The 26,545-nt window shown below is 46.4% G+C and overlaps 1 protein-coding gene across 3 annotated transcripts in view; it reads left to right on the plus strand.

Annotated features, from left to right (window-relative positions):
• The window catches only part of LOC8053527 (SH3 and multiple ankyrin repeat domains protein 3), a 148,154-nt gene that overhangs the window by 45,976 nt on the left and 75,633 nt on the right, over positions 1–26,545 (plus strand). Inside the window, exon 1 of one of the 3 annotated variants that reach the window (XM_029983358.4) lies at positions 14,542–14,796. The exons of 1 other annotated variant lie outside the window; for it this stretch is intronic. In XM_029983358.4, the coding sequence (XP_029839218.3) occupies positions 14,747–14,796 (50 nt within the window). In that variant the 5' untranslated portion in view covers positions 14,542–14,746. Of the gene's footprint in view, positions 1–14,541; positions 14,797–26,545 lie in introns of those variants that run through there. One more of the 3 variants, XM_029983361.4, reaches the window with a different exon arrangement.

The following is a 26,545-nucleotide window of genomic DNA, read 5'->3' on the forward strand; positions in this document are numbered from 1 at the left end:
AATGCGGCGTTTATTATGTGTGTGTTAAAAAATGAATAATTATAAATGGTCCGATAAACATCCGGCAATAATGTGATAAAACTTAAGCAGGTATTTGGTTTTATGTTTGTTTTTAATGGTTAACGAACAAACAAGAAATACGCAAATTAAACATTGCCAAAGGTCGTCACGAGTGCCTGCACGGATAGTTAATGCCCCATATTAAGAATATACGCCTCGGTGCGATTTTCAATTTATTTTCTGTACACCCCCAGCCAGCTGTGACGACTTTGAATAAGCTTTTACTACACGGAGAAAACCAGACTATGGCCCACATTTGTCTAGTTATTTTTTTTTTGCCAGAGATTTCGCAAATTACCTTAGCGCGAACGAGAAGACAGTTTCACTGCCTTCAGCGGCCCGCGTCCCACGAACAAAGATTGAGCGTTAATTCTTTCGCACTTCGCGCGCATGCGGCTTCGAAAATGAGTTGTGTGATGCACTCCATCTTCCGGCGTCTTTGAACGGCCGACGCTGTCCAACTTACGAGGATGCATCGAGCGATAAGGACGACCAGCGTGAAGAAAACGCCCCGATTAAAATTTCCGACTGCCATTTCGCGCGCGTGTACATATGGGCCGCTTCACTGAGTCGTCATTTTTGTTTTTCCTCTTTTCCTCGGTCAGATTCGAGGAGATCCTTAAATAGTGCGGGGATTTCGCTCACCGCTCCTACGCGTCTTGACAAAAAAAAAAAAAAAAAAAAAAAAGAAAGACTAGAAAAAAAATGAATAACTTGGTTTCCAGGAACTATCGCGCATGCTCGCGATAGATTGAATGTCTTGAAGGTCTGATCGCCTGGAGACTTTTCGAAAGTGTGCCAGATTCCGGCGAATTTGAAAGCCGATTAAGTGGTTTAGGCCGACTTATATACGTTCCATCCTTCCTGGCATCTTTCTTCGTTTTTTTTTTTAAATGTATTTCTTTATCGCGGATTTATGTCGCCTATTGTAATTTAAATCGTATCCCTTTACTGTGACCTCGGTGCTGTCCAAATTAACATTGAAAACAACGAAGCATTTTGGCGTTTCCAGCTGTTTGGGAATCGTTTTAGACGTGGAGTCGCTAAATGGTTTGCATCTTAAAGCCGCACTTACACCGCTCAACCGTCGTATGCAAGACACGGTGTCATGACACGGTGTCATGATACTACAGACATGATAAAATATCTGCGGAGACGCCTGAAGCGTCTCAGAATAATGTTTGTTTCATGGTTATTTTATGATTCGAACACGACGGCAGAAAGTCTTTGTACGCCCAGCGTGGCAGGTCCTTGGAAGAAATACGCCTTAGACATTGTTGGCAGACTGTCTTTTGTATTGTGTATTAAAAAAAATGTGTCCGTGGCTAGCGATTTTTATTGCGTATTAAACGCGTGACCGTGGTTCGGGCATAGTCCACACTAGCCAGACGAACAGCAAACACTGTTGGAAGACGCAAACACATCATTTTATGGATTTATTGGCTTTCGAGGTATACGTCGTACGTTAGAAGGGGAGTGAACACGCAAAAAGATGGCACTTAAATCAGCCGAGGGCGCTGGTAGTCCAGTACGAGTTTTTGTTTTTTTTGGAAAAGAACAACATCAGTAAATGTTCTAGTACTTGAGAGTCACCATCGTGCTACAGCATAGCATGTTTGTGAACGTGCCAAACTACCAAACACCGCTCTGATCTTTATATATATTCCCGATAATAAAATAAAATAAAATAAAAAAAGCTCCCGATCGGATTTGGAAAAATTAGATTTGTTTAGACTTCTGCCAATCTCCCGAAATCAGATAATCTATCTACATTCAGCTTTGAAATTAAATGGGGCTCCAACGGAAGCACTGTTCGGAAATTCAGCAGGAAAACTGGCCCCCTAAATTTAGTGGGAAAGCAATTTAGCAAGCCCTTAACGTTACATCTGTCTGTAACGTGTGGGCACCCTGGCGGCTCCCCAGCCCAGTTGCCCGACTGCGAGGCAAAGGTGCCGAACTTTTCCCGCGTGGCCGCGACGTCACGCCAGCCACGCGCACATCGGATGCGCCGCCTTGATAAGGCGCATCAGAGGCGGCGCACAGGGAGTCGCTGCCTGGACTCCGGCACCGCCGGTAGCAATGTTAATCGTCTCGTCCATGTCCCATTAAAGGAGCTTTGCAACGATATTCAGTTGGAATGTTTTTCACTATACACCAGCTTACTGGCTCTAGTGGGACTCAAGGATACTCGCACGCAACGCCACTGGCCAAGAAACTCCTTTGTTGCGGTGAAATTTCAAGGACAAAAGCAATTATCTTTGTTCAATCTCTCCTTTGCAAAATTTGATGACGTAACGTGGGAATCGCAGAACACCCAAGTGACGATATTTGAATGCGGTTCATAGATTGGACCCGAGCCCTGCGTGGGCACTCGATTAGGGCTCGTGATAATTACTAGCTCGAGAAGCATTCGGGTAGTCGCCCGCGTCCAATCGCTGCAACGACGACAATAGCCGAGCCATAACAATGTCTGGAACTCAGCGCGTGTCCTGTGCTTTGCCAAATCCAGCACGTGGCTATGATCAACATTGGCGGCATATAATCGGCTCCAGATCGCGTGGCCGCTTGTTCTGGCTGCGAGTTGAGGGGGTGAACGCTGCTCGTTTTTCTTTAATTGTTTTCTGGCACTTCTATTGCGCGAAGTGAAAAAGGAACGCGTGTTTCATAGGTCATTAACGTCAGGGATCTGTTCTAAGCGGTATTTGCGCAAAATACAAAAATTGTTGCATCGCCCTTAAAGGTGGTTTCTTGTTGGTGAAACCGCTGGCTCCGTGTTATTCCTCCGGGTCGGGTATGCAGCAAGGCGAACCAACCACAAACGTTACATCTCTTTCCAGAATCATCGAGGGGGAAAAGAAAGGAAAACAAAAAAACTGGTTCTACGTTCAAAAGTGATACGTGTCACACAGACATGTTCAGGTTACTGAAATAAAATAAGTAGCTATACTGTTACTCGTTACTCTCTCAAAGTAACTATAAGTACTTTGTCGGTTACTGCGATCCAAGAGAAACGCGTTACATCGGCTTGAAAGTAAAGCGTTATTTTATCATTACGGTAAATTAAATGTGTCTATGAAGCAGTAGCCGCTTCCAATATGTGTCGTTGTTCATGTTCCCTCGCTTTTTAACGTGTTCATTCGGGGATAAATGTCGCCATACGGACATTGTGCCATAGCCTCCTATACACTGAGAAAGCCTGGCAGATCGCTGCGAGAAGCGGACGTTGAAATGGAAAAGTTGGAGCGGAAAACAACGATTGAGAGGAGAGCCACATGACTGGCGCCCCACTACGGTGAGACGCCAAAACATACTTCTCCCTAGCGAAAAAGTGCGCTTCGGTTCCTCGTCGCTGCAAAAACTGTGCGCTGACGTCCAAGTTCTTCGAGAAATGGCTCTTTGATGCTTTGTGCTACCAGATCCTCGCGCTCCAAATCTGCGACCGGGCACTCTATGGCTCCGTCATCACACTGCCAGGTCTTGTGAGTATAGAGGTGGCTATGCTTGTGCACATTGTTTTCAATGGTCTATCTGGCGTTTTCCCGTTGTGCAAATGACAGGCGCGAGCTGGGGTGATACACGACCGCGCGCCGGTACGATGCTCATGTAGATTAAAATGGGCAGGGTTAGTGAATTGAGCCCAGGATCCCTGTGACCTGCAGCTCGAGCTTTCGCTCCACGTGCTCCGAGTTGGGGTGCGGTAGCCCACTCGGCCACCGACCGCCCTGTACTACGTATAATAGCGAGTTTAAAAATAGGGAGCCCCACATCTTTGGCTGCCCCAAACAGCTTGGGGCGTCCCAATGCGCACGCGCAGAACTTCTGCGCATGCCCATGTTGAAATGCCCCAAGCTGATTGGGGTGCCCAAAGCTGTGGGGCCCCCTATTCTAAAACTCGCTAATTACTAGTCACGTGTGTCGCAAGTGCGCGGTGTCGCGCTGGAGTGGAATTAGGCAATTATTAGTGCTTCGTCGGACTTTTCGTTCTCTCTTTGTCTCTCTTTCTTTCTGTCTGTATTCTGTTCAATGGACCCCTCGTGATCATTCCGAAGCAATTATAAGGTCTGGATTCTCGCACGACATCGGTAAACAATCTTTTTTGGCGCCGACAACGGAGTTTCCAAGCATGTAATATCCCATTCGCCTAATCCGACGTTCGACGCGCAGATAAGCCGCGAGCAAACAAGGTCGGCCTCACTGATACGGTTCCGGCGAACGGAAAACAGGCGCGATTGAGAGACGCAGCGTCTGGTGCGAATTCAGGCAGTTGTTGTGATTGTGCATCGCTTCGGTTTCCCTCTCGTCTATTCTGGTGACTTTATCTACAACTGTCAATGACAGAGTGAGAACGGCAGGGCGTCTCTTTCGAACGCACTGTCTCCTGTACGTGCTCGGTCCATGCCTTCCGCCCTTCTTTGACTGCGCTCGAAGTGCACGAGATTCCGAAGCATTCTCGAAGGTAGCCTGAAGCTCACGCTGGAGGCGGGACAACTTAAGCCCCCCCCCCCCCCCCCCCCCTCCCCTCCCCGGCCGTTCTCGCCCTTTAGATGACTACATAGCATTTTTTGCTGCACTTTCGGGTGGACGCCAGCTGTCCCGTTTCGCTAGTTCACGTCTTATCCGCTGTGTGGGGCTGCCCTCCTTAAAGCACCTATGTGGAAGGTACTTCTAGGAGGTACCTTCCGCATAGCCCAGGAACTCAATGAAGACGATGGTATACAAAGGATTTTCGGATGAAAATAACAGATGGTTAGATGAACGATGGCATGAATCGAGCAGATAATAGGCAGTGTCACTGATTAACTTCAGTTAAATATCTCTTATTGGATATGAAAAAAATATTTGACTATAGTCCGTTGCCACTCAAGAAGATAGAGCGAGGGTAAGACGGGCCGGGAAGGAGGAAGCAGACGGAATGCTGGAGAAGAGAGGGGGAAACCTTCTTCTCTTTTTAGCGTTCCGTCTGCTTCCTCCTCCCCAGCCCGTCTTACCCTCGCCCTACCGTCTTGAGCTGCAACGGACAATAGGTGGCGCAGCCCACCGCCCCATTCAAAACGGAGCAGCAACCATCCATCCATCCATCTATTCACAATTTGCGAATAGCGCCGTGTGTAATAAAAAAAAGTATATATATAAAGGCCGTTTTATTTTAGGTTGGAAAACATTTCGAGGGTTAAAGAAACCTCAAAAGGATCTGTTCCCGCGGACACGGCACGGAACTTCGCGGAGCAAAATCGCGCCTGTATCGTGACCGTGTTCGAGGCAAGCAGTCCTTTCGTAGGCAGTTTCCAGCCTCCCTGTCCATTAGGAAGCGCTGTTTGCCTCACACGAAGTGTTTCCTTCAGGCAGACGTGTCTTTCCAGAAGGCTGAACGTAGATTCGCGGCACTTTCGGAAAGCGCGTGCAAACTCTTATCACTAGTGCCGCGATATACCCGCTTGTTTGTTGTCTTTATTTCATTTTCCTTGGTGGCCTATATATCTTGAAGGCGTCACGTTTTCCTTTTTTCTATTTCTCTCGTTCAAGCGCCTTGAGCGTTTCGAGGTGTCTGCATGGCTATATTAATACAAATGAAAGTAAGAAAAGATCATCGCATGTTTGCGTTTCCTGCAGCATGCGCACTCGCTAAAAATCCAAGGTTGAAGACCCCACCAAAAAGGCCATGAGTGAGACCATCCCATCGCACAGGCGTGCCTTGACGACGTAGGGAGAACTTTTTCCTTTTCTTTTGAGTTTTTTTTTTTTTTCGTTACCTTGTGAAATATGAAACATAATCTTTTCCATGTCTGCGAAGGTTCGTTTAACACCAATGCGCGATCAAGGATGGTTCGTTGAACATTGCGATGAGTTGTGCAGCCGCGGCGAGCGGCTAAAGTGCTTTCGCGTTGAGGCCCGAGTGGAGCACGGATTGATCTTCAAGGCGCACGTCTTCGATTGTACTGGTAAGTGCTTGGTGGAACAAAGTGAGCAGCGAGAGGAATAACTTTGGCCAGTATATAGTCGATCGCAATGTTTGAACGAGTTTGACGTGCTCGTTTAGAGCGGGTAACTAATTTTGTAATTGATTAAGAAGACATTCTCAGGCTCAAATGTTAAGCTATACACTTGGCATATTTTTGTTTTACATGTGCTCATGCTCACTTTTGAGCTAGTGTCGTGTTATTTGCCTTCCTTATTCCCCCACTTCATTTGCACAGTATATCTGTGGTTCACATAAATATGCTGCAGTTTTGTATCTGCCTTAAAACTCTCGAGTAAAGAATGGTTGCAGCTGTGCTCACGCATGAACAAGCATGCAGGTGTTGTATGACGGCAAAAGGACTGCAAAAAGTTTGATAAAATTGTAAAAAAACACACACACAAAAAAAACATAAACAAGCTTTTTATTGTCTTCGAAAAAAAAAAGAACAAAAGAAGAGGTTTGTTGATCTGGTGCGGACTATGCGGTGCACAAATTCGTCTGCTTTTTTGCGCAGGGGTTCGGTAACACTGGAATGCCGAGCTCTGATTGGCTCAAGTTGTAAGGATAGTAGGTAGACCTCACGGGTAGCTAGCATTGAGGTCTACCCACTATCCGTCCAATCAGAGCCAATCATAGCTCAGTGGGCTGACGTCATTGCAACCCCTGCGCAAGAAGCAGACGAACTGGCGCTCCGCGTGGTCACTGACCTTTAAAGAAAGGCAGGGTGTGGACAAGTTATCCTCACGCTACTTGCTTCGTGATTGGTCCTTGGGCGTTCTAATCTGCTAATGCTGTAATCCCATGGGCTGAGGAGCAGTACTAAGGGTGCTCGCGGCACTCGCCATGCTTTCCGTTGGCTATCGGCCATTAAGAGATTCCGAAGCTCTCCTTCCGGCTTTCTTTTCCGGGCCCGCTTATAAACACGTGCGTGCGCACCCAGCGCACGTGAGACAACTTTTCCTGGTGGCCTTATAACCCGTTAGCTTCCGATCGCGTAGGCCGCATACTCGATTTCGGCGGCACGAAGTGTGGCCAATGCATCTCCCGCAGCTTTCGTAATAAGACAAGACTACAAAAGAAGAAGAAAAAAAAACTCGGTTTTTCTGTTTTATTTTATTCTTATAGGAGTGGGTATATGCGTGCTTTAGGTTTCTTCCGTGCAGATCGTTCATATTGGACCTTTGCTTTTGTTTGCTTTTCTTTTTTTCTGACTGCTACCTTCGTAGCCTCGGGGTCCAACTGTGTTTGTATCTAGGCCAGGCCTACAGGTGGTCGCTGATATACATTTTCGGAATTTCCTTTAGCTGGAATAGGATTTTAGAGATAGAGTCTCTAGGCTTCGAGTTGGAGTTAGCCACGGCTGCCGGAAGCCGGAGTGTGATGTTTAATTAGTCGACTTCCGCCTAGGCCATTTTGTTCAAACTCTTTTTATTTCTTACACACATAGTGTTGTCCAGTGTCCACACGTACACTCAGAGCTACTGTTAGCGTGAACAAGCTCATCGCCAGCTTTCGTTCTGCTTAGTATCGAAGGACTGTCATAAAAACTACTATAGTAATGGAAAGGGTTCAACTGGGGCACTAACCTAAGTGGGAAATAAATGCCCGCCCGTACCATCTCGGAGTAAAATGCCAGAAGGTGCCGAAGTCGTGTTCGCGCAAAAAGTGCTGTGCAGTGTAGTCTAAAAATCTTGCTCGTGTGGAGCCAGTGCAAGGTCTATTCTAACAATATGGATACAATTATTGTATATGATCGTTGCCCAGAGAACAATGAACAGTCTTCCTCTTTTTTCTTCGCCTCTTTTCACTTTCGGTTTCTTTCTACAAGGCGAATAACACTCACTTCACTTCTGGGAGGCTGACACTTGGTTCTGCACCCTTTGTTTATTTTGATTACGTAGGTAACAACATGAGCTACGTATGCGGAGCGAATGCGCTATTCGCGTATGGACGGACGGATGCGTGGTCGCTCTTTCCCTGGAATTGGGCGGTGGCTAGCGCCACCTTGTCAAAGATTAGAGCAGACGACACGTACAGGCAGATGTGTGAAGCTCTCCAGTAGGGACGTCGTCGCAGATTGATTGTTAATCTGGAATCATTTTACGAACGGATGTTGAAACATAGTCAAATCCACGAAGCTGCGAGGAAAGCGAAGACCTGATGCCTGAATCCAGTTTTACAACATGAACTTACTTGGTTAAAGTAGTTTCGAAAACCTCTATGAAGGGCCTACAATATCTAACTGTGTGACGAGAATAGACGCGAGGTTTAGCACCTTTACCTGAAGCCAACGTACAAACGTCACGTGTTACGCTTTGGGTGATAAACTCGTAACGCAGAGAACACTCAATGGCAGGGAAGCGGTGCTATTAGTGGTTCCTTCGGGGCTCTGGTTTGTTCCATGTCGCCGTGGCGGTGGAGTAAAGATACCAGAGCGGCGTGAACATCCTTGACTTCGTTGGCGTTTCCAGTTTAGGTTATGCGATACTAAGTCGTGACTCGTAAGATATACTCTGCACGTTTCTTGCTTTTTTTTTTCTTGGTAGGTAAAGTTGTAGGCGTCGGCTGATGTGCTTAGAAGTAAATCCCGCGGAGAGTAAGATAACGTAAAAGCTTTAATAATACGCACTGCGTATCATTAAAAAAAAAAAAAAAAAAGCTTTAAGCTTGATTTTTTTTTGTTTTCTTCGTTAAACCAAGGACCAACGCGTCAAATCTGAAATAACGTGGGAAAGAAAGATTTGATCAGATACGACGCTCAGATTTATACAAGAACTATTATTTTCACTGACAACCTAAGAAACGCAGGGTGTGGCTCGTAATCGCCTTTACAATTCTTGCGCCTCACTACTATTCGTCCTTCGACCTTCTTATCGTCTATAATCCCACAATTTCATATCGTTGCGGAGCTGTATAATGATATGCTCGAAACCCTCTGACGTCACAGATGCTTCGCCTCGTGCGAATCTGGTTTCTGCGCACGGGCGCTGCAGCAACACACCCGGTGTGGGGCAAACGCGGTCTTGTTTGTATACGGTGAGTTGGTCGTTACATCCACGTTTAATCTTCAAGGCCGAAGCTGGCGAAACAGATGGAGTTCGGTCCAACGAGACCACGATCAGCTATGCAGGAAGAAAACAAAATCGCTCACGGAAGATTAGACATCTCGAGATAACGTTGCGTCTGGTCTGATCGATTAAATGTCTTTCATTACGCGTCGTAGCGATTGTCACCTCATGGACAGGATTAGCGCGTTTGCAGTCGCTTGAATCCTATTCTCGATTCTCGTTATCGATTTAGTTTGTTTCGTGCAACCGCGATCCGCTAATTCCGGCGTCCAGATAGCGACATGTCCACGACAACAACAACAACAACAACACCGGACAAAGCTCGCAATGGCGGGCGTTCAAAGGACGCCGCGCACCATTACAAAACGTGAGTTTTGTTTTTCAGTTTTCTCTATGAGCTGGATTAAAAGCAACGCGCCATCGCTCGCGAGAAAATGGGTCCGTTTGACTCCAGCCTTTGATGGCGTGATGGATCATGCGCTGGCGTTCGCTAGTGTATCTATCCTATCCATCTTTCGCGTAGTGAAACGACCTTGGAGAAGAGGGCGAAGGTCATCGGCCCCTCAGAGGCTAAAACCGCCGGAAGCAACGAAGCAGGTATCACCAGCGTGGGATAGTTTTGTGGCGCAGTCCTCGAAAGATATAGAAAATAAAACGAAAGTGGTCCTCCGGTTACCGTGTAATTACGTCGCCGACTTTTAATTGCTCCGCAAGAACGGAATCGAAGTGGATGCTGTTTTTGTTAGGTTTAGGTTTTGGTTTCTATGTTTTGTTGGGTAATGCGCGATTTCTTGTTGACATTCTTGGTTTGGGGATACGCGCTATATATATATATATATATATATATATCTTCGGTGCACGCGCCGTGGTGATTTTGATCGCATACGCCAACTCGCTGTTTACAAACAAGCCGGCATTTGTCCACTCCAGCGACGGCCTTGAAAGTATTTTTTTGAATGCTGCTAAAAGTGCCTTCAGCCCATTTCTACGGTCTGCAGCCTGCCTCTTGGGACGTGCCCGCTGACAATTATGCCGTTGTGCCTGCAGCGAATACCACCTCTTTTGTATGACGTGGAAGGAGGAGTGTGACTGCTCATACACCATTTGCTTTAGCGTTTTAAGGTGTTGCTGGAACCCTCTTGGGGAGTTAGCCACGGAGAAAGCTGAATGACACCCTTTTTAAGCCACAGTTACACTGCTCATACATTATTTGCTTTATAATTTTAGGGTGTTGCAGGAAACTCCTTGGGGAGTTAGCATCGGGACAAGCTGAATTACACATTTTTTAAGCTACAGTCACATCGCCCATACATTATTTGCTTTAGCGTTTTAGGGTGTTGCAGGAGCTCCCTTGGGAAGTCACATATACCTCAAACCAGGCACGTAGCTGAGAGGGGGGGGGGGGGGGGGCATGGGGCCCGCTCCCCCCCCCCCCCCCCCCCCCCGAATTCTTTCATTTTCTCGGGGCCTCCTTTCCCCCCTCCCCCTCATACAGCATTTTGTCATGGGCGCCCCCCCCCCCCCCCCCCCCCCCGAAACAAAATCCTGGCTACGTGCCTGCCTCCAACGTGTTTTGAATACACTAAAAAACATGTAATAAATGTTTTTTTTTTTATTTTTTAGCGTGCTCAGTTCTTGGTTTTTTTTTTTTATTGGCCCAATATTTCGAGTCTGAATTGTTTGGCCATGGCAGCCTAATCTTTCTGACCGTGCAGAGATCGCGCCTTCGTACACGGGAGGCAATAAACTGGGTAGCCGAGACGTTGCTTCCGAACCGCCCACCACACCGAACACCGAACATGTGCGCAAGATTGAAGGGGGTCCCCGAACTTGACAGTCGGGAGCGGGGTCCTTTGAAACCCCACACGCCGCAGCGCACGTGTTCCGAAGTGCGTCTGGATTTTCCGAGCAGGGAGAGAGAGAGAGTGAAGAGGCCTGGAGCAACCGGAAGAAGATTCCTGTACTCCTTCCACTTCCGGTGCCACACTTTATTTTCGTTGTTGCCTGCGGGTTAGTTTCTTGGCTCCTGCGGTCGAGCGATAAGGCTGGCTCCAAAGGTTCAGCTTGTGTCAAAGTTGTGTGCGACCTGCTTGTGTCTGCTTGAGGCGAGGTAACAGACTGGCGCTGTTTATCGGGCACCCCTGACCCACTTCCGGTCTTTCGAATATATTTCCCAATTTAGGCCGAATATATATATATATATATATATATATATTAATTTTCGGTATTCGCGAGATCCAATATGCGAACTATCTACGAGAGATAGTCGCTTATGACACTGTCAGAATCGTACTTCGGGAACACGGTGACATAATAATTCGTAAAAGACATAGGAAACATACGCAGATCGAAAGTGTTCCAGGGCTAAACGATAGGTGGCGCCAGCATAGTTTTTCATCGTAAGCATGTCCCAAAGCTAACCGTAAGCAGTCACGCAAGTCGCAGCCTCTATACCCAAATTACATGCAAAGGTGCAAGCGAGCTGGACAAGCTGCCCTTTGTACCTCTTGTTCCCTTTCTCAAAAGTTTATATTCGTCATCGTTCCAAACTTGCGCTGCAGGACATCTCATGCCTCGTTTTCGTTTCGTTGATGGCTGAAAATTGTGATCGGCCGCGTTATTAAGTACCCTACAGCCCGCGCTAATACATAAAAAAAAAAAGAGAGATAGTCCGCAGCTGACACTTCCTTCTATGATGGTCCTCTCACAATGGGCACACAAGAACCAGCTGCAGACAAGTTCTAGGTGTACAAGAAAAAGTGTTATTTCCGATAGCGGTGCTGCACTTGGCCATTTTCCAGTGGCGCTCGGAAAGTTAGCGAAAGTCCATACGGTACGTAGCCAGCACCGTCTGAAAGGCTGCTCGAAGGACGAGGCTATACAGTTCGTCCAACGCTGCTTGCTGGCTTTCACGCGGCACACTGTACACACGCAACGACCGACCCTGACTATACACAAAAGGCGAGGAGAATATACACTTCCCGAGATGGCGAGACGCGCGGCGGCTTCGTCTTAAAAGTCTCCGAGCGGATTCCTCGGCTCACCTTCAACGTTGTAACTGTATTCACTTTCATTATTATTAAAAAAAAAAAAAAAGAAGAGGAAGCGTGAGTCGGGAAGTGCTGTTCGTACCTTGAAGTGAAAGGACGCTGCCGTCCTCTTTTGCTGTTTCCGCGTACGTATACGAATCTTCTACACCGAACCGCTGCTTCCTATCGTCGCCGTCTTGGCGCGGCCAAGTTCTTCGGGGGTCCTTTTAGGAGGCACTACATGCGGCTTACTTCGGAGTGCCGAGTCGTGTTGAGGGCTTGAGCGCGCTCTTCAAATAAACTCTCAAACTTCGTGTCTTCTCGCTTTTTTTTTTTCTTCTTTACGGCTTGGGCAAAAGGTTTTTGCGATCTTTGTTTTTTTTTATTTCTTTGGTTGTAATTCGCGGACGGTGAAAGGACCCTCGTGATCGCGCGTACGGACAAGAAAACGCACCGTCGCCGTAATCTCGCGCAATCTCGTTTCTATATCGCGCGAAATCTCGACGGCGCTGTAGTAGCGATAGTTGAAGAAGCGTGCTCGCTAGAAGGCGCTGCTGGCGAACGAATTCACCCAAAAAGCGAGACTTTCTAGGGTTAGGAAAGCAAAACAACAACAACAACAAACTTTGAAAGCGGAAGAAAAGGAAAAGGAGACGAATAACCTCGAACGCGTCGTACGGCCGCCGAACAGACACACAAGTCTTGATTGAAGACTGTGCACAGCAGCGCCGCCTAGTGATCAGTGGGCTCGGGCGAAATGATGGCTTTCCTTCTGCAATCGGGTTTCCGACCACCGGCGCTAGGCGCCGCTGCAGGCGACGTGTTTCGGTTCTGGTGGTTCTGGTTCACGCTCTGGGAGTTTCAGATGCGTGAAGCGATATGTATTTGCTTTCGTAAGAGGGGGCCTTTGATGGGGGGCTGTTCTGAGGTTTCAATATGCGTGCCTTTGTTCATGTTGTTAGGCCTTCGCATGCGTGAACGTTAATAAGATTTAGAACGCCGGGAAATAGAGCAGAGTATTTCCTAAATTTGGCATTTTAGTTTGTAGTTCGTCTTCGAGAGAGGAAACGTTTGGCAGTCTGTTTTCTTCATCTGCACATTTAAGCTCATGGTATGTCTTCGAGAAGGAGCGCAAATGCAGTCTGTTTCTTGTGTGTGTGTTTTGCTTTCTTCGTATTAAGTTCTGCAGCCGTCTGATAAAACAAGAGCGCCGCGAAAAGTAAATTATTGATAACTTTTTCTTCACGTTTCCTCAATCTCTTTTTCTTTGTGTGTGTGTAATGTGTATCACAAATTATGAAGTCTTACTACGTGTTTAGAAACGCGGGCTTGACATATGTGTACTCTCAACTATACTAATAGTCCCATGTTTCTGCATCGCTAACATTTTTGTTCAGTTCCGTTCAAAGTCTTGGAGAAGACTCGTAACCTTTATTTTTATTCATTCTTTCTTTCTTAATCTGTTCCAAAACAAATAAATAATGTTTAAATCCTGCTATCGTATTATAAATATTTGTTGTACATGTATAATTATTCTCGTTAACGCAGCTCTGAAAATGAAAGCCGTGTTCAGATGCTGATAATCTGAACCGACTTAATACCTGCGTTTGATAGCCATTAATAACGGTTTATCATGGAAGCTTTAATGGCTTAGTATGGAAAATGCACGCATCGACAATTACGTACAGCGCTCAGGTTCGAGTCTTCGTTGTTGACTTCGAACCAAGATGATTCAATTTGGAACTTTACTTGGAGAATCGAGAAGCCGAGATGTTGTATGTTTATCGGCGTCTGTAATTGGACTTAACTTCGTTAAATGGATACGATAGTTTTTTTGTTTTTTTTAAAATAATTATATACGAAGAACCGGCCTACACAAACAAGCTATCTAACCATATTCGTTTTGAAATATTAGGTTTTTTTTTTTGTTTACACAAATACGAATGGGCAGCTAATCTTTATGCCCTATATTGTTTCTCACGGTGTATACCTTACAGTAATAGTTGCTTGAATTCTAAAACGCATATGAAAACAACAACAAAAGAAACAGAAAAGAAAACTACAACATCACTTTTTTGTCTGTTTTAACTTCTGTTTGAACTTTGATCACATACACTAGCTGTCAACTGAACAAACGGAGTGCGTAGTCTATTATGATAATTGCTTCGTGATTCGTTCTTCCGATAATGAAATGGGGGGGGGGGGGGGCAGTACTGTAAGTCAAAAATTTCGACCGAGTTGGACGCTCGACGAGAAAGTGGGCGAGAACACGCACTGCCACGATTAGCCAGCGCTGAGGCAAAGCGCGGCGCTGCTGACCAACCATGGCGATCGGCGATCTTGCCGACTTTCTCGTCGAAGCGTCCACCTCAGAGCCCTGGAACGTGATAGCCTTATCGAACTTGTGACGCTCCCTACTATAGTCAGAAGCGTTCGGGAATGCGTTGCAGCCAGACGCTCGAGTGGCGACAGGAGCCGTTGCAACCATGGAGGTATGCGGCCCCGATAACGGTCGCCGATTCTTTTGCTGTGACTGACAAGCGGCCCTTATTGACTGAGCCAACCGACATCGGGCGAAGACTTGTACGTCTCAGTGAGGATTTCCTGTTCACACAACTGCTACGGGACCGATGGCGCCTTGCAGAAAGTCGTGCTTCCAACATCGCAAGCAGTCTGCTCGGTCAGTTCATTTTTACAACACGTATATCTCTGGATAGTTACTGACCGTTTAAGAAGGGCAGGGTGGGGTGAGTCCGGAACGGCTTATTATCGCTCTGATAGTCAACGAGATTAGAGCATTGGCCGGTAAGATCGCCAAAGAACCAATCACGGAGCATGTAGCCTAAATTAACATAATAAGTTACGCCCTGCGTTTCTGAAGCTGTCAGATGACGTAAAAACACCTTTTCCACTTACTCTCGCCCCCGACCGCCAAGTAGGCATATCCGGTATGGGCGACGAAAAAATATTAAAACATTTCAATCTGCAAATAGTAAAAAATAGAGGGGAGGCAAAACGAAGATGTGTGACGGTTACGCTTATATCCTAAATGTCTTCTATTGGCGTGGCGGCGGCAAAACAATGTGTTCGCCCCTACTGGAAGTGACGACAATTCAAGATGGCGGCGCCCTTGCGAAAAAGGTCTATACTCTTTCTCTGGGTCTATTCGCGTCTCCAGCTGGTGTCACAACTCGGATGAATATATGGGAGCTTCTGCTCGAGCGAATGTAGGCCGGCACCGCGTGCGGCCGGGTCTGGCAACAAGCCACCGGCTTTGATAGCGTGCATGCTGTTTGCCGAATGACGTTTCACGGGGCCAAGCGGTTGTTATTATCCTGTAACAGCCGGCGCATAGATTCGCTCGCGTATGGCTCTGCGCGTCTGCATGCTTTGGCCTCACATCTGGGTTAATGGCATTCGACCTCACAAAGGAAACGAACCACAATTTTCACTGAGGAGGAGCGAAAGGGAGAGGAGGAGGGGGAGGAGGGCAACGAGAAGAGGGGAGCGTCTGTCTGGCGATCTTTCGGTGGCAGTCGCGAGGGACTTGGTTACGGCGTTTTCGGACAATGGGCCATTCTTGCCGTCCGCAGTGTTGTGGGAATTTTGTTTTATGGAATTTTCGCGTATCTGATAGTTGGGTTCGCGGCTCACACGTTAGATGTGTCCTAGGATGAGTGTACTATGGGAAGCGCCCAGAAGAAGCCCGTTTTTGTTTCGTTTTGTTTGGTATCAGCGAACGCTATACCTTCTTTAGTCTGGCGTGACTTAAGTGACATGAACACGTGAGTCTTTCCGCTATCTTGTTGTGTGTCGGCTCAGTGAGACCTTAGAGCCTCTGTTTGAGCATACTACGTGTTTGATGGCGTCACGACGAAGCTTTGGAATGCTTGCCTCTGCGGCATGCGCTAAACAGTTGATAACGATAAACAAGTGGGCATGTTTGCGTCGATGAAGATACGAAGCATGAAAATAATGGTGGGATTGTCGAGTCGATTGATAGGGCTAACTGTTCGGTGCGCACGGCGCTGGAAACTGTCCTTTCTGTCGTCTTTACACTGCTGCGTCTGCGTCTGGTCCGTGGCCGATAAATTTGTCGAACGGTGACGCTCGCTTTCAGGCTATTTTATACGCGCAGTCTATAAATTAGAGGATATCGCTGCACGCTTCTAGGTATTTCTAATTCTCTAGCCATCGCGTGCGCGCGCGCGTTAATTTGTGAACACGGCTGTGTTGCATGTTATTGTTTGTGTCCTTGATTTATTGCATGTTATCGTAAGTTGTCTAACGACGTGTGCGCACGATTTGTACGCGTTTGCGAACGGTTTGTACAGTGGGTTTTCATTGACAGCAGAGGCTATTAAAAGTTCGTTTATGAACGGCGATAGCGCTCGTAAACCTCAGATAAAACACCGTGGCAGTTTTAAGGTTTGCAAGGAGAGCTAATTAGGAGGGACGTAAACACGAAGGGGGCATGTTGCCGAAAGTTGACGGTTTCTCAGGGGCACACCCGTTATGGTGACTCCGGCTCTGCGAGAGTTGTCAGAAGAACGTTAAATTCCATATCAGAAAACTTAAGAAACGCGTTTTTTTAATCTGTTAGGAGCATGCTTAGTAAATGCAATCAACCTCACCAAGTGTTTCCGTAGACTACTGGCTCGATCACTTATATGCTCGTCACAGTGACCTAAATCAGATTTCTTTTTTTTTTTGTGTGTGTGTTTGGGTCAATTTTTTCCAGTTTTATTGCGTTCTGGAACTTCGTCATCATCTCCCATTGAACCGTTCGAACAATAGATTCGCGGGGGGGGGGGGGGGGGGGGGAGTGTATGAGGTGCTTATAACTGTTTCGCAAATTGTGTCACTCGGGAAACAGAAGCGATTAGGAAAACTTGACTCATATAGAACTTTTGTGGGATAATGTGTAGGACCATTTAAGGGTTTAATACACCTTAAAAAAAAAATGGCGACCCCGCCGGTGAAAAAAGGCTGCGCACTTCAAAAGCAATGCCTTTCTTTGTTCGGGCCATTGACTTAGCATAACTTATTAAAAAAAAAAAAAAGCCTGCGCTTTTTTTTCTTTCTTGCGTGTGCTTTCTGCATTCTTGTGTCATATGGGGGTATTGGCAATAAACGTATTTCAAAACCGCATTCATTTAGAAGAATGGAACGATCTGGTTTCTCGACTGGCTTAAATGGGACTTAGGCTCCGCTCCCTATCAGCTTTTAGTCGGGTAGTTTATGCGGCTTTGATGCCGTAGAAGGATACGAGTATTTTGCCACACTTTTAGATTAGTTCATTTATCTAGTCAGAGAAGAAAACAAAAATTACCTGCAGTCGATAACGATCACAAATAAAACGAAACTGTGAATCAGTTCTGTTTCAGTCGATTATTCCTCAAAGGCACTTTAAATGAAAGGGGGGTGGGATAGTAAACAAGATATGACTGTGAGAATTATGGAAAAACATTTTGGTTTAATTAGGAACGAGATATACAGTATGCAGACATTATGAAAAACACAAGTGAACACCAATCAACAAAGGGTAAACACCTAAACTTGTAGCAACCAAAATGAGATTGCATCAAAGCTTAAAACTAACGTCTACAATTTGACTTTTTTTTTTTTTTTTTTTTTTGCATTTAGGAGTGTTTGCGAACTTTGTGGTATCCACGTAAGTGCTCCGCCAGAAATTTTTCTACGAAGAAATTTTTAGCACCTTTCTTATGTTTTACGTAATTAAGCTGATTGCGCCAAGCTTATAAAACGGGAAGATAATAATTAAAAAAAAAGGGAAAAAGCTAGGCTTCTGCTTTTTCTGGTAAATTAAAAAAAAAAAAAATAGAATTCCGTTCAATACTAGCCGGTTAAGAAGAGAAAGATGATTTTAGTCAAATAGTCGATGATCTTCGAGACAGTCAACATTTTTTGTCTCTTCCAAAAATGCTCGTTTCCTCAGTTAACTTTCGCCTTTTTACTTTTATCTTTTGCGCTTACAAATCAATCAATAAATAAGTAAAAAAAAAGAAAAAGACGACTGTCTGAACGAGTCTGAAATCATCTCACGGAAAGGTGACATGGCCTATTCAAGTGTTGAACAAGTGATTATTAAAAGTTCCAAACGAGAAACCGATTTTTTTTTGTTTATAATCGTGAATTTTGTTTTTCACTTTTCCTTTCAAATACTTTCGAAACTGGAAAGCACCGCTGAAAGTGAAGGTTCTTGCCGAAAGGACCTTTAAGGTATTTCAATAAAATAAAATAATATAAAATAAAAAACCTAGGCAATTCCTGAGTTGCAGAGTTCAAAATAATGCAGTGTATAATTCAGCATGGGCAATCGATGACCGCCGGAACACATGATTTCCTTTGTGTTTTTATTTATTTTTCTCGGGCGAACAGTTTTTGTTTTGAGGTTTTTGCAAATATACAGGACGATAAAGCCAAACTCCTTCAAAATCAGTAAGCCTGACAACTCAGGCTACTCGAAAAAAAAAAAAAAAAATGAAGGAAAGAATTTCGAATTTTAATTTAACGTACGTGAGCAGAAACTTGTGACTACTTTAAATGGCTTGGAAAAAATAAATGAACAAACGCAAGAATGCTTTGAGGGTCCTCAGAAATCAACTCCGAAAACGCGCAATGAAACGTATAATTTTTCTTGAAATCAGCTGCGTGATTCGAGTCATTAACAGATCTGATCCAACATGCTCCTGCTTGTAGCGTCGGCTTCGTTCCCACTTATGGTGAAGGAGGATTTCTGAAGCTTGAAAGTAAGTCAGGGCTGCTCTGTTTGACGAAGTATACCTCGTTGCGTTCTGATGAATGCAATAAGCAAAATTGCGTTCCCGGATATCTGGAGGTTTTTTTACTGGGCTCCAATGTCTGATCCGATATTTATAAGAGGTGTCAGTTTACACAATGCAAGGCCAGTCAGAAATGAAGAAGAAGAAAAAAAAATTCGGTGCCGCGAACGAGATCGACTGTTTCGGTCTGTGTATTTGTTTGGAATCGAGTCACGCATTCGTCGTGCATCGACATAATAGGACGATTAAGTTCCGTTCAAATACGGGGCTAATTGCACACCGCCACGGTCAGGAAAGATAAACAACATAAAGTCCGCGATCACTCATGCCACTCGAGCGCGGAAAATAAACGGCACAAATTCGTGATGAATTTGACGATAAATTGAAAGAACATTGTTTCGATACGTCCTTGGGGCCCAAGACGTATTTGAAGCTTCGAATGGATGGAGTGCGCGTTTGAAATAATTAGTTCACGTCTCTCTCGTATATGTTTGCGGTAAGACTTTCTTTTTTTCGGCTTGTGTATGTAGACTTTTTTTTCTACGATAACAAAAGAGGGACATGGAAGACAAACAGACAACACGGGCTTTTGACTTGCAACAAAACGTTTACTGGTTTCACTTCGCCTCCCGAAGCACGACGGGGGAGCGTCAGGGAATGAGGGAGGGTGAGAGGCGCAAGCGGGAGCCGTGTGGCCCTGCAAGAAGCTACACGCACACAACGTGTGTCATTCGACACGTCACCGTCACACGGAGCTCCGCCCCCGAGTGCCGGCGGTGCCTCCTTGGGGAAGGAAGGGGAAGGGGGGGGGGGGGGGGGGAAGACGCGGAGAAGACGACGATACGGGAATTTTGTTTTTCTTCTGTCTTTGGAGGAACCCTCTCGCATCGCAGGAACCGAATCTCTCGATTTGAAAGAGAAAGGGAAGGGCTGGGCGGGTTTGAGACAGAAGGTTTAATGTGTAGGGACTCAAGGATTTCCCTGTCGAATTGAGATTTGCGCACCCCGAGGATTTTGGTCTGCGAGAACTCAGGGGTGCACTAGGGGCAGTTTTTGGCGTGAGCCACGACTGGGTGGAAGGAGTCCCGGGGAAGGACACGAGATCTCCTTAAAAGTATTTGTCCTTGGCGTGCTCACGAAGACGGTCATTCACGCAGCACCCCGTCTGACCGACGCACAGGGCTCCGGACGCAAGAGGAATACTGTACAGCCTCTCCCTTGTGCGACCATAGAAAACACTGCGCGTGATTTTTTTTTTTTTTTTGTGCGTGGGGGTTTTGGTGTGGTGACTTGCTTGCACATGCCTGCCAATTTAAATTTACATGCGAAGAGAACTCTGGTGTCGAATCGATGTGCAAGCATGCGCAATCGGTGTGCCGCGTTAGGGAAATAAGGAATGCGCGCAGGGCGGGAAGACCGGGACCAAGAGGAGTCCCCTTTGGGCGGCTCCTGGACTGCAGAATGAGTTCTGGCTGATGTTATCTAGGAGGTCCACTGCGTAACCTGTCCTCCGGAGCCTGGCGGCTTACAGTGACAAGCTCCCTCTAATAATGTGACAGCAGGACTTCTTGTGAGAGGAGGAAAGGAGGGACTTAACAATTCCGAACTTAACGGTTTTTGAAATAATGGCCAGAAAAGGGGAGGACAGCTTTCTTGGAGCGTTGGTAAAAAAAACAGCATAGACCGTGAGACGAATAAGTTAGTCGAAGATAGAGAAATTGGAGGCCCTCCTGAGTCTTCTTTCATAAACGTGACGCCGCTGACGTTAGTTTTGAATGCCTGAAGGATGGAAGCATCTGAGATGGGGAGAGGATGAAGAGCGAGGTAGTCGTCAACGTACCGGAAGATCTTGCATTCAGTGCTCGAGCGAGCAAGATGCTCCTGGACCGCGCGATTCAAAAAAAAAAAAAAAAAGGATAAATATTGCTGAGAATCGGCGCGAGGCAGGAACCGATGCACACCCCCGACCTCCGAATGAAGACTCTTCCTTCGTGCTCAACCAGTGTGGAGCCCAGGTAGAGCTGTAGGAGATCGATGAAGCCTTCGACCGTGGTTCCGGACGCGTTCTGGAACGTCGTCATTTCATGGAGGTCCATTGCCTCAGACACAGAGCTCAGAAGAATTTTGAGGTCGAGATTGTAGTACCTGTTCTGGACATCCAGCGAGAACATGTAGTGGTCCTGATTGGAGTGCAACGGACGGATAGAATCAATCACCTCAAGAGAGCCCTAAACGCGGAAGGATGGGGGAGATCGATAGAGGAATGGTCCTTTCGTAGGTAGTGGGCGAGAGGTTCCTGTCAGCATCCTCCTTCAGAGATTATGCTTCGAAGGGGATTGTCTGGCTTGTGCATTTTTGCCGTGAAGAAGATGGAAAGGTACTGTTTAGACGGGGCGGAAACTAGCGTTTTCAAAGAAGAGAGGTTGGGGGAATCGCAAACAGATTTGACTTCGGAGCGGAGTCCTCCCGATGGTCGCTTTTTAGGGAACCCAAGTTAAGTTATTTTTTAGTCTTAGTTCTTCATCCGCGTTCTCTCCGAATTCGTCTCTGTTCATAATGACGAATCGGCGCACCTTGTCCGACTCCAAGAGCACCAGATCGGATCGACAAAGCTCCTCTACGACGCATGTCACCTCCGAACGTACCAGTGCAGTTGCGCCGCCATGGTGGCCAACCCTAGCCGCAAATCCGCGCTTGCCCACGCCGGGTGCATGCGAAGAAACCAGATTCGTGTCAGGTGTAGTGTCTACGCATGCACCGTGCCGACAGCAGCGCCACCGCAGCGGTGTGACGTCACAGCCGCGCAGCTCTGACGTCACACCACTGCGTGGCGCTGCTGTCGGCGCAGCATATGCACGGCCGCTTTTTTCTTTTTTTAGCAACGTGGAGATTTATTAGATTATGCATAAGGATGTGTATAAGGTTCTCTATAAAACATTTTATAAAGATGTTTATTAGAGTATGTGTAAAATGCTATGCATAAGGCTCTGTATAAGTTTGTATATATAATGTGTTCATACTCAAAAATCCGAGACAGGAGAAAATGGAGGGACAAACACAACGAAGTCTATGTGAGACTCCATTGTGTTTGTCCCTTCCGTTTCCTCTGTCTCGTTTTTCTTTTTTTTTTTTTTCAAGGTATGAACGTTTATTAGCTAGTTTGCGCCATAATCCGTATTTTTGTGATATTGATATAATGCGTCTGCTTATAAAGTTGGGTATTAGGCTTTCTAGAATGTGCTACACATAAGGCTATGTATAAGATTGTATATAAAGTGGCGTTTAAGGCGACGTATGGGGTTCTGTAAAAGCCTGTGCAAAAGGCCTTGCTGAAGGTTCTGTATAACGCTAGAGTATGAGGAGTTTGAAGAGCTGCTTATATAAAGCTGGGTATGAAGCACTACGCATTAGGGCTGTGCAGAGACTATCTAAAAGTTATGTATAAGACCAGGGTATAAGGTGTGCATGAAACGACGCATAAGGCTGTATAAAGGTTGTTTGAATTAAGACTATATACAAGGCTGTATTTGAGGTTGTGCGTAAAGCTATTTGAAGACTCTATAAGGATTTGCAAGCGACTATCAAAAATATGGTGTATAATCTTGTGCATAAGCCTCTGGCTATTCGTAAAGGACAGTATAAAGCTGTATGCAGGGCTGTTTATATGGTTGTCCATAAAGCTGCATTCAAAACTGCGTATATAAAGCTGTGCATTCATCTTTGTGCAAAGCACTACGGCGGTGGATTTGTGTATAAGGCTGTCGTGTATGAGGATTTGCACCGCCAAGGGAGCTTCCTAGAAGTTCGTCTTACGCGATGTCGCTGTTGCGTCCTACTTGAGACGTAGCGTAAAAAATATAAAAACAAACATCTGTGACTGTATACAGCAAGACGGACGGACTCGCAATCAGGACAAGGTCTTCGACGACCTTTACTTCGGTTTTCGATTGTCACTCTTTTGTAGCCATTATTGTTTCGCTGTGCGGTTTGAAGAGTTCGTCTTGACCTCAAGGCATAAACGCTACCTCGAACGCGCGTTTGACTTTGAGTCGTGTCGCTTGTTCTGTAGGAACAGCGGTTCTTTTTTGGCGCTTTACTAGTTCCTGCGGTAATCTTTCAGTTGAAATGCACGGCCGCAATCAGAGGCAGAAACGAATGGGTATTCATTTCCGTCGCACTCTCCTCAATCCCCCCCCCCCCCCCCCCCCAAACAAAAAAAAAAAAAATAAAAAAAAAGCGAGAAAAAACGTTGGGGTGAAGGATACAGAGAGACAGGCGATATGCCTAGATTTTTTTTTTTTCGATTTTAAACTCGCTTAATCGGCACACTTGTAAGCAAATCTTCCGAACAAAAACTAATCTCATGCCGATGCATGTTTTTTTTTTTTTTTTTTTAAATCAGGAGCACAGTATGATCAAGTTTAATATAAAATTTGTTTCGAAATTCTTGCGACCTTGTACGATTATCTGTACAAATGCCTGACCTAGCCACTAAGAATTAACCGTGCCCAAGACACACACAGGCGGCGCACAAGAGCAGCAAAGGAAGCGCAACGGAACATCGTACTGAATTAAAGCGTTTAAACGGTGCTGCCAGTGCCAGTGCGATATTAATGTTGTACTTATCCGTCGCCCCGTTCAGTGTTTCTGCGTGTGCAAACCGATTATTTGATACGCAGGCAATGAGTCATTCATTTCACCTGTTTCGTAGCATCGAGGGATTCTTTTTTAATACTGATGCTACCTTAACGCCGAGAGCATCAGTCTCAGCACCTCTCACTAAAACTCAAATTTGCTGCGCGAGATGAATATTGAAAAGGCGCTCTTTATCATCTCGCAATTGCCGCTTCCACAAAGGAGAACGCGGTGGATGTCGGGTATGCCCAAACGGAAAACAAATCATGGTCGAATGGTTTCGAAATCGAAGAGGTCAAACGGGAGTGATTGATTTCCGCGCGTGGGGAACTGGAGCGCGCAAACAAAGAGTTGTGCGCAGAAGCCAGCCGCTCTCTATACCGCAAGACCTATATTTCGATGCAGAGACACATCGAGGTCGACCGTGAAAGGCTAACGGGCATGTCGGCACGTACGAACTTCGACCACTTGCGAGACGTACGTTGTCGCGCAGTTGATCCATTTCGAAAGTGTACGCCATTGCCTCGCCGCCATTGCTTGGACGCGTTGACGCCGAACACGTATCGGACACGTCATCGTTCGGCGTAAACTCGGAACCGATCAGACGCGTTGTGCCCAAGAAATGGCGACCGGCACGATGTTGCTCGATGGACTTTTGAAAAAGGGTCTGTTGCTCGACACTAACCCGCCGTATGTGCAAGCATGCACTTGAGAGCAAACATTTACTCGCGTTGACTCACTCCTTTGAGTCGTCGACAGCGCGTACTAACGGACAAAGATGCGTTTGGCTCACGCGGACGAACTTACAATAGGGAGTTTTCGTAGACCGCGTTTCTTCCTCCGTTAAGCCCTCCGCGACCCGCTACGATACCCGGAACTCTACAGTCAAGGCCATGGGCGCGCAGGCGCATTAGCGGCGTCTTCGTTGCGGAGGGCTTAGCGGAGGGGGAAACGCGGTCTACGAAAACTCCCTAATGGCACGTACAACGGAACATGCACGCACATCGACCTCTTTAGAGACACACAAAGACACACATCAACGAACACCACGCAAACACTCATAAACAGATAGGCACACACAGACACACACACCATGACACGCACAAACACACATCCGTACACAAACAAACATCTGCACACAAACACACACCATTACACGCGCGCGCACGCACTCACACATGATCACACAAACACACAGCATCACACTACACACACCAACAAGCGCGAAACACGTACGCACATATACGTGCACATCCGGACATGAAGATCTGCAGGCGTATACACACACCAGGGCCGGCTCACAAACAGGCACCCATTCGATTGTATGTTTTTGTGTGTATGTAATCGAGCGAGTGCCTGTTCGGTAAGAGGTTTATGTGCTGTGAAATCGTAAGGTCGAAAACCAACTAGCCCAAGCTGCGCCAATCCTCGGTGGTGGCAGCTTTTTCCCTCGCCCACGCCGGCAAGCAGAACGCGTTTCGTTTTCCATCACGGATTCATGAATTCACTCGCGTCTGGCGTCCCTCTCAGACGTCTCGTATAAACGGACTCGTGGAGCGAAGCAGCTGCCCGCTGGCTTTCATCGTTCCAAGGCCCCCGACTCACGCGGCGCCCCTAGCCAAAGAAGGAAAACGATTCCGCGAAGTCTCCGGCGACGAAGTAACCGATTTCGAGGAAGCATCTTGTCCAAAGACGTCCCCGGGAAGACGTCTTCGTCTGCACCTTTTAAATACGAACCTTTCTTGCTTCTGTTGGTCTGACCATATGACGTCATAGACAGTTTCACGCGACGTTATAGTGTCACAGCGCCCGGTATGCACGTTTCTTCGACTTGTCACTCGTCTTTTTTTTTTTTTTTTTTGCTTTTTTTATTTATTATTTACTCGCCCAATATTACACATTACAGAGTGTCCCAAGTCACCAGGCTCGACCTAAAATGAACCGTAAAAATTGACGCCTGCACGTAGCAATCTAAACTTTTCGTCAAAGGTGTATTTCACAGGTCGGTTTTTTCTTGTAAAATTTCAAAGCGTAGCTCCTTTTTTGTAACAAATAGGGCCAAGAAACTTGCCAGGGTCAATGGCGGGTGGCGACGCAGACGACCACGTCGAGTAGCGGGGCGGGCTTGGCATTCGTATTGATAGATGGCGCTACCCCCTTATCGAGACTGCTCGCAACCACTGTGGATTATTAAAATGAACAAAATCATTTCGTAATGTACCTTTCGTTAAAAAAATAAACAATAATGCAAACAATAAAAGCAAAACTTAAAAGAAGAATAAAAAAAAAAAGGCGTTAGCATAACGACGGCGCTTTTGCTGCCAACGGATTTCGTCTGCGCGTTGTCTGCTTTCTTTCGCTTGGCGGCTACATCTTCGGACGCTGCTCCCGACAGCCTCTATCAACACGCGCGCCGAACGCACCCCGCAACTTTGACTCGGTCGTCTGCGCTGCCGTCCGCCATTGACCCTGGCTAGTTTTTTTGGCCCTATGTTTTACAGAAAGGGAGCTACGTTTTGTAATTTTACAAGAAGAAACCGACATGTGAAAAACACCTTTGACGAAAAGTTTAGATTGCTGCGTTTAGGCATCGATTTTTACGGTCTATTTCAGATCGCGCCTGGTGATTCGGACACCCTATATATAGGGTGTGATGAATGGATCTTGGTGCTGTATAACATGCCGGAAAAAATTGGTGCGTGCATATAGAACGCTCAAACTTTCAAAACTCAAACCAAGAGTGCATATAGATTAGCTAGTGCATTTTATCCGACGAAGTTCAAAGGCGTAACTCCGTTCCACTGAAAAATGAGAGAAAAACTTGCCCGGGTCAACGGCGATCGTGTTCGCACACGACTGATCGCTAGCGATGGTTGTTAGTAACTTGTGCCGTCATCTACCGATAGGCGCAGTCATCGGGCGGAAGAGTGCATTGTCTGCTCGCTGCGCTTATCGAGAGATGGCGGCACCAGAAGTTAGAGCCATCGC

Source organism: Ixodes scapularis, unplaced genomic scaffold (assembly GCF_016920785.2).
Source record: "Ixodes scapularis isolate PalLabHiFi unplaced genomic scaffold, ASM1692078v2 PGA_scaffold4__175_contigs__length_147842914, whole genome shotgun sequence".
In the NCBI taxonomy this organism is placed as follows: Eukaryota; Metazoa; Arthropoda; class Arachnida; order Ixodida; family Ixodidae; genus Ixodes; species Ixodes scapularis.